An 8568-nucleotide genomic window follows, 5' to 3' on the forward strand; every position below is an offset into this window, starting at 1 on the left:
CCCCCCCCCCCCCCCCCCCCCCCCCCCCCTGTCACAACTACCCGCTCTGCTCGGAACAGATAGGCCACTGCAACCACAATCCTTAGATTCTTTTGATATCTTGTGATTTTTAATATGTGCGGTTCTGTGTGTGTTCTGCGGTGTGATTGACTCGTCTTTTATTATTTGGCTGAATTTCAATTTTGCATTCATTTGCTATGGTTTTCACTCCATGTATTGTAATGAAATTAAAAGGGCAGAGGGTGCAACGGAGAGGGAGCGAGAGCCGAGCACCGAGATGTGGGAAGATGTTGCACGCTCGAATGTTGACTACCTGTTGCTATGGCAATGGGTTTGGATCCTGCAGGCTGCAGGACTCTTGCTATTTCTAAATAAAGCTTCTTTTTTTTTTCTCGCTGATCAGTGGATGAAGATACTCACAGTTGAAACTAATCTTCAGATTTTTAGCAGGCTGTTTAAACACGAGTGCTCTGCACTCTAATACTGCTAAACCCCCTAAACAGCAGTTACAGGATTAAAGTTGAGAGGGTGCACAATAGAGGACACATGCTTTGTTGCTGCTACATTTTGTTACTGAAAGAGTCAAATATATAAATGATAAAATCATGATTCACCACAAAGCACATCTGACTCATTCTGGCGTGAATTTACAGACACACTGTGTACTTCTGACAGTAGAGTTGTAACATTTTAATCGGCTTGTGCCTCGGTCAACTCCAAGCAGCAGCTCCACATTTGTATCTTTTTGTTTTTATCTTGTTTATTTTAATTATTCACTGCTGCTGCTGCCACCAACGTAATTCCATTGTGACCATACAATGACGATAAAGTATCCTGAATCTCGAACATATTTTGTAGTTTTGTCTTTGCTCTTATTTATGAAATCATGATTCATTACAAAGTATATCTTAGTCATTTTTGGCATTGATTTTAAGACGCCCTGTGTACTAATCAGTAGCATTGTGACAGATTAATCGCCACGTTGTCGGATCATGGTCAACTCCAGCAGCAACTCCACATATTTTGTAATTTTGTCTCTGCCTTCTTTTATCTGCTGCTGCTGGGATTTTAATCTCGTCAACTTTGTGCTGTGTATCGTTGCTGTCCTTTCTTTATGTAATGTGCTTGTAATGTGGAATTGTTTTAAATGTGAAGCACTTTATGATTTTGTATCTGTGAAAGGCCTTTCTTACATACTTACATACCTACTTACTTACTTACTTACTTACTTACTTACTTAAAACACAATCTTCCCATTGCCTTGTCAAGAATATAAACTCAACACTAAGGTATTTATTAGATAACTGAAATAGGGTATCATGTTATCTTTCCAACACTATTATTTTCATCCTTTTTATATAAAAGGTCATAATTGTGGAGTGCAAAATGTGAAAAAATCAACTCTACATTCAACTTCTACCAAGACAAAGAAACGAAATATAGGACAAAACAATTACCCAGAAAAGAAATAATACTGTCATAACAACAATAGAAAGCTACTAAAACTTCATGAATGGGGATTTCTTTTTTTGATAAACTAGTACAATTAGGATGCAAAAACAAATATAATTATGTAAAGCAACTACTTAGAGGTAGAAGCTGGGTGGTTTAAAATCAGATTTTCTAAAATGTCCGAAAGGTTAAAGTGAGTTGATTTTAAGAAAGTGCTGTATTTAAAGTTGGTTAAGTCTACGTCCCTAAAGAGAGATGTGGTTTATTGTTTCCATACTTCTATAAACTGTATGGATATAATGAGAGGAGAGGGGTGAAAGCCCCTTGTCCTGCGTGTCTTTTGCCCTTGCATGCTGTCTAGTAACACAGTACCTTTGTCCCCCTGTAGGGGGAGCCTGTGTGTGGAGAAAAAGGAGGACAGTGATAGGTGCTGAGACCTGATGTCTGATGCTTGTGATGGGGACTTCCATGCTTACCTCGAGTGGGTTTCGGGCTATTTCAAAGACGACAACATATTTAGTTCTTTCCCTCCCACTCGAGGATGCAGCCGTCCTGCAGAAAGCAGCCAAGTCTGATAAACAAACATCCCTGTGTGCAGTTTGCAGTGCGAGGTGCCTGACTGCGCTTCCTGGGGATGAGGGAGTTTAACCTGACAAACATACAGCAGAAAATGCTTATAAAAAGGTCTACGCTTCACATCGGGGGGACTTGATATCCGTTTCTAGGCAACAGGAAGTTAATATACAATTAATAATATGGGATATTGCTACCTGGAAATCCACTTAGCGGTTTAATTTGCTTGGGAACTGTCTTTTTTTATTTTATTTCTAGCGACAAATAATTGTCTTTTTCTAATCATCACCTACATTTCTGTGTTTTTTGGATCTATGCTTGCTAAAATCCCTTGAAATGACACTATATGTCTATGACGTAGTCTGAGTTCATCAGGTTAGACCATCACAACTGCAGCTCCGAGTAAAACTGGCCTGGGAATTAAATGGCCTCTCTTTAGTTGTGTGGTAATTCAAGGACAGACCACTGAGCTAAGCGAGGGCAGAATATTTCGCTGCGGGATCACAGAACTACGAGAGAAAAGTGGCATGTTGTGTTTAGAGCTGCAACAGTTTGGAATTTTCTAAGCAAAACTGGCAAAAAGTTTTTAAGTCTCTCAGATATGGAGATTTCTTGCTGTTTTTTGTTTTATGTCACATTAATCTGAATATCTTCTGACAAAACAAGAAATTTAAAAACAAGACCTTGGAATTTGATAAACTGGGAGTTTCAAGAAAATAGTCATTCAGATTATTAAATAATGAAAATAGTCTCTAGTTGCAGCCCTAGTTGTGTTGTAGGAAGCAGTGCAATGACCCACTGTATCTTCTTTCTTGTCAAATTGTTTGTCTTTTATTTTTAGTTGCTTTATGGCCTAACTATTCTTCATAAATCTCCCAAATTCTTTGCCTAACCAACTTTGTGTCTGTTTTACCAGGGCGATGCACTCAAGGAAGGAAAAATACGTGGGACGACCCTCACTAGTGAGTATGGTTTTCAGTTTACCACATATTATATCTTGGTTTACTTTAGTGACATAAGTGTATCTTACTCAGTTATAAGCTTTATTTTTGGTTTAGTTTTCATTAGTTTTTATTTCAATGTCACTTAACAATTTAAACATATATTTGTTTCTTTGCGTAACATTTAAATTGCTCCTTCATGACCCCTTGCCTCCAGGCCATTTTGGTTCCTACCTGCCATTGTTTTGGTGTAACGAAAGTAACGACAGCAACAGTAGAGCTAAGAGTCAGATGTGAACATGCACACTAATATTTCACTATTATTCCAAATATGACAATCTTTCGAATGTAATACGGGTCATGTAAACAGCATTTTCTGTTTTATTCAGAATAAGGCCTTTGTTTCCTGAATGCAGCATTTTTTGATTAGGACATGTAGGATGTGCCGGTACTATTCTGGGTTTTAGAAGCATTCTTTGGACATGTATTCAGGGAATTCAAAATCTGCGTCTCATTCAGGTTTTTTTTTCCACAATTTGTGACAGTTTACGGCCTCTTGCCTGTTTACGCCTTACGGTCAGCTCTGTGCGTTGCTATGGTTGTTGGACACAAACCAACCAACCGGCAGTTTGAAGGGCTGCGGTAGAGATGCAAGGCCTAAAGAAAAGAAGGAAAAACAGAGCAACTTTCAACATTATCAAAGACTTGTGTATTCGTCAATTATTTTCAAGAAGGTGGTTGAAGGAATGAAAGAGGTCATTTTCATTAACCACGTAAACAGTTTAGTCAAAGTATTGTCTTTTTGCAGAATAACTGCAAAAACAAAAAATATTATTTGCATGTAAACGTAGTCAATGATAGAGTAAATTTGGGTGTGTTTGCAGGGCTGGTGTTGATCAAAGAGGACTTATCCAAATAAAAACTGTAGTCCGCTTTTGACTGAAGAACACCAGGAGTTAAGGGTTACAATTTCATGGATCTATAGATGCCATTTGTTCACTGTTGACCTAATAATCCATGAACGATTGGAAAGAACTGGGACTTCGACGATTTTGAAGTCAGATTTTTTGTTGCATCATTGTCATAATCGTGTACAGTATAATGCTTTGTAATATCACCAATCTCAGCTCTCTTGTTTGTGATTCTTTGTTTTTCCGTGCAGACTATCAGCGTCCAACCCCGCCACGGACATCTGGTTTCCACCGCTACCAGTTCATGCTGTTTGAGCAGCATCCGGACGCACCGGTGTCCCTCACCAAGCAGGAGAAGTCGTCCTCAGGTATTCACTGCCACTCACCAGCACCCTGATTTAGATAGATAGATAGATAGATAGATAGATAGATAGATAGATAGATAGATAGATTATACTTTATTCATCCCACAACGGGGACATTTCCTTATTACAGCAGCAGCATTTTCTTCAATCACAATTCAATCAATTCAAGTTCCCAGACCTGTTAGCCACTGCAGTATCATCTATTATAAACCATCTGATCAACCCAACAGTTAGCTGTCAAATCAAGAATACAAAGATGGCACCAAGGCATTACAACTCCAGACTCAAACATTTCTTTTCAAATGAACCACATTTTAGGGTTTCATGGTACCTTGATAGGCTACTGCACATGTTTTTGTAAGAATGAGCAAATATATTATTCTTTTCGATTATTTTTTGACATACTGTAGGATGCTGTCAACATAATTTAAGCAATAGCTCTCAACAGGCCGTGGTATGTTGTGATTGTATTGCTGCTAAAGGGCGGTGTTCGGACCGACTCGTCCCCGTGTTCCAATATGAAAGTTATAGTTACGTTCCTATTTAAATAGATTTTTATTAAGTATGCTCACAATAAAATAGGCCCTCCTAGGCTGGCTGTTTGCCCAAACTGTACCGATGCGGTTGCAATGGAACGCAGCGCAGGTAAAGTTAGCCTTCATCAGCAGCTAGCACAGACTTTCTTTTGCTTAATGCTAAAGAAAGGCCCACAATAACACAAACAAACCAACCAATCGAGACGGAAGTAGACCGGCATCTCCCAGTTCATGCGAGGTGAAATTGCAGTTTGTATCTGCAGAGTCTGGTGACTTTAAAGAGAGCATAGCTAAGGGCTACAGGTCCCCGTCGTAAAGGGCCTTCTGACTGAAGGTAAAGCAGTGAAAATATACAGACAGTTAAAGGGATACCAGCCAATTTTTAGCTCTGTGTCATGGCAGTGTGTGTGCAAATGAACGGCTTATAATAGCCTTCTAATATGGTTATTATATGACGGCTAAGAACCATTTTGCTTTATTTGAGCTACCCATTTTATAAATTGATTTAGGTATTGCCTTGTTTTGTGTGAGTAGGCTTAATCCTTTTTTCAGGGTGAAACCTTTCCTTATTTGGTCTTATTAGTTGCTATTATTAGTAATTTGATTTATTATATTATGTCCCGAGACACTCCAGCCAGACACCATCTAAACACCTTTAAGCCCAGGTTTTTGTTTTCTCAGGACACTTCATTTCACTTACTTCATCAACAATTATTGACATTTAATCCAAATATTTGGAGTTGTTTTAAAAAAGATCATTGTCTCCAAGTGCTTGAACTTAACAAGGGAAATGTTAATGAGGTTAGTGAGTAAGTCTGCTGCAGTTTTAAAGCCTGCAGGGTCAAGACAAGTATTGTTGGCTCCCACGCACACCTGCACATGTCTGCCAGACCACGTCTTGTTAGCCTCCTGCTAAAATCTGACAACCTTATCAGCCATGTCAGTGCACATGAACGGTATACCCTAACATATATAACATTGGTTACTGTTGATATTATCGCCAGATGATAGTTAATAGCTAGTTTGTCTCCCAAAAGACAACAGTGTTTGTCTTGCAGAAAGCAGAGTTATTGTTTTCTTCATAGTTGAAGTTTTCTGACTTTTCCTCCCCCTGCAGAAAAGTCTCTTGGAGGCGGGAAACTGCACTTGGAGGTAGAGTACGGCACCTCGCAGGAGGCGTGCCCGTCTGTCTGTTCTACTCGGGTCACAGCCGGTGATTTGAGGGGAGATCAGGGCGGTTTGAGACTTCAAGCACTGCGGCCGTGAATGAGTGAAGCTGCCAGTCTCGGCTGTTTGAAGTTTTGACAGCTATGTCAGCAAACAATCCCGGCACATTAGGCTCAGGTCTGTTTGATGTTGACACGTCTGGAAAGAGAAATGTCAGAAGAGATGTACTTTGGAGTATTTTTCATATCCAAACTCACAATTGGGGAGATATTGTTAAGGTGTTCACTTATTGTGTCAGAACTGGTTAAGCTGAAGAAATAGTAGCATGAATAATAGCCTGCCATTTAGAATATTTTAATATCTTTTTTGTGCAAAACAAACTGGAGCATACTCGCTGTCTGCACCCAGCTCCAATACAGTAGTTGCCCACACATTATGAAGCGATTGAACTGAGTGGATCCACCCATCCTTAATCTACTGGATGAGTTTAACTCCCGCTGTTGCACTTCCTCTCTCCTGCAAACTGTTCTCCCTATTCAAGGGAAATTAAATTAAGAAATTCACTCTTGGATAATCAAATGTCTCATTCAATGGGTCAATTCTAGAGAGGACAAGTAATAATGGAAATAGACACAGCGCAACATATTAAGAAAAAAATCCTAGTCATGGTTTGTGACTAGAAAAGAAAATCAATTTTACAGATATTATGGTTTGGTTGAATTCAGTGGTGTACCTGCTATATTATTGATGGCCTTCACTTAGCCATGAGAGCTCTATTCACTCACAGACAAGAGGAACGGAGGGAATCCCATGTCTCCCCACCTCCTCCGTTAAGTATGTTCACTTATTAGCGTCTGTCCTCCCTCCATGTGGTATGACACAGAGAGCATTTTTTATAGCCCGTGACATTAATTGATGTGATTTGTGAAGGGAGAGCATTTAGTCGTGGGTGGGAGACTCCTAATGATCGTTTTCCACTTCCAGTAGCGCAGTCATTGACTCAATTTCATCGCAAATTTGTCGTCTTTTTTTCTTTTCATCTCTGATCATCACTTGAGTGGTCCAGGGGTGAACAATGAGAGGTGGAGCAGGGCTGTTTTGCGGAACCGTGGGAGTCTGCCGTGCCTCATGTGATAAGGTTATGAATGTGGGTCAGTGAACTGATGGAGACAGCTGGTTTGTTACACAAGGAACTACAGGGGGGCTGCGCTCTTGGCACCGGGAACAGGGGCGTGATCGTAGGGAATCCCCTTCGCTCTGGCTCAGGAAGGCTGTCCCTGACTGGAGGCTGCCCCTGTGCCAGGGTCGGGGGCAGGCGTGGGCACACAGGCCCTCGTGATACTTGTCAGCCACTTGGCAAGCCGTCAGTATGTCCTGCTACAGTTTGGTGCCGCCAAGTCAGTTTGTCAAGCGAAGCAGTGTTGTTGTTTCCGTGGTAGGGAAACGGAGGCCTTCAGAGAGGCCATCTAGTGTTGTTTCAGACTGCACAGTAGTTTGCAACAGGGATTTGTGCATAGACTTTTAAAAGTGAAGCCAAAATATCTGGATCGCCCCCGGGGGGCTGGCTGCAATATAGGTCATAAACCACGCCCGCACCATTTTACCAAATGGACAAGGCCCAAACTAAAAAAATCAAAGTACACTTCAAATAATTTCATAAAGAGGTTTCCTGTCATTTTAGGTAGTTGATGCTTGAACACGCTGATGTTTGTTCAAGAGTTTATTTTTCTGATCAGTTTGGTTTTTATCAATTATTTGATGCTAAAAAAACGGGCTGAAACGTCATGATTGACAGCTAGGATTGCCAACTATATGGGTGGGACTTTAATACCGCGGCCCCTTGCCCGATTACTACTGCGCTGACTTATGCTGTGTCTCCAATCGTGCACTTCTGTACTTACACTTGCTATTTTGTGTGCACAACGCGTCCATGCTAACAAAGTATTGCTAAATACTGCACTACAATTACCAGGCTGCTGCACTCAAGACGAGGAAGCTGCAGGGTTGCGATTGAAACGGCGAACATTGAACTATACAAATATATATATATATACTATACTAGTCGGATAGTGAGAAGTAAATCTGATGTATCCTTATATATTGTGGCATGTGACAAAAGGTGGCGATAATGCTACGCTGGGTTACAATTTACCATTTAAAAGAAGAAGAAGAGTTTTCCAGTTAGTGCATAACGACCATGTTATACAAGGGTACTCACGGAATTATACAAATGGAAACACACCTTTTGGCTCCAAAATTACAAGAGGGTGGCGCCTTGTACAGTGGGAGGAAGTGTATACGCGTTTTTGTTGTTTTGTTTTTGTTTTTTACAGTTTTTGCACATGCAGTGTTCACCAGGGCTGGGTGTCATTCAAAAAAATGTTGATACCAGTAACGTGACTTGGACACCGGTTCCTGAACAAAACCTTTTTTCTATTCCAATTTTATAAAATCCTTTTTATAACAAAAAATTATTACAACATTACACATTACAGCACACATCTTTTTCTTTCTTTGTCAGCTCCTATAATGTGTTTCTCTACAACATGTACCGTTACGTTAGACAGCCAATCAGCAGCATTATTAGATCTTGGTAGACGCATGCTGCATGCTTATTGGCTCA

At 40.3% G+C, this 8568-nt stretch overlaps 1 protein-coding gene across 2 annotated transcripts in view; it reads left to right on the plus strand.

The window, feature by feature from the left end:
• The window catches only part of pebp4 (phosphatidylethanolamine binding protein 4), an 83397-nt gene that overhangs the window by 68331 nt on the left and 6498 nt on the right, over positions 1 to 8568 (plus strand). For both annotated transcript variants that reach the window (XM_032517054.1, XM_032517055.1), the window contains exons 5-6: positions 2942 to 2987; positions 4129 to 4245. In XM_032517054.1, the coding sequence (XP_032372945.1) occupies positions 2942 to 2987; positions 4129 to 4245 (163 nt within the window). The remainder of the gene's footprint in view (positions 1 to 2941; positions 2988 to 4128; positions 4246 to 8568) is intronic.

Source organism: Etheostoma spectabile, chromosome 5 (assembly GCF_008692095.1).
Source record: "Etheostoma spectabile isolate EspeVRDwgs_2016 chromosome 5, UIUC_Espe_1.0, whole genome shotgun sequence".
In the NCBI taxonomy this organism is placed as follows: Eukaryota; Metazoa; Chordata; class Actinopteri; order Perciformes; family Percidae; genus Etheostoma; species Etheostoma spectabile.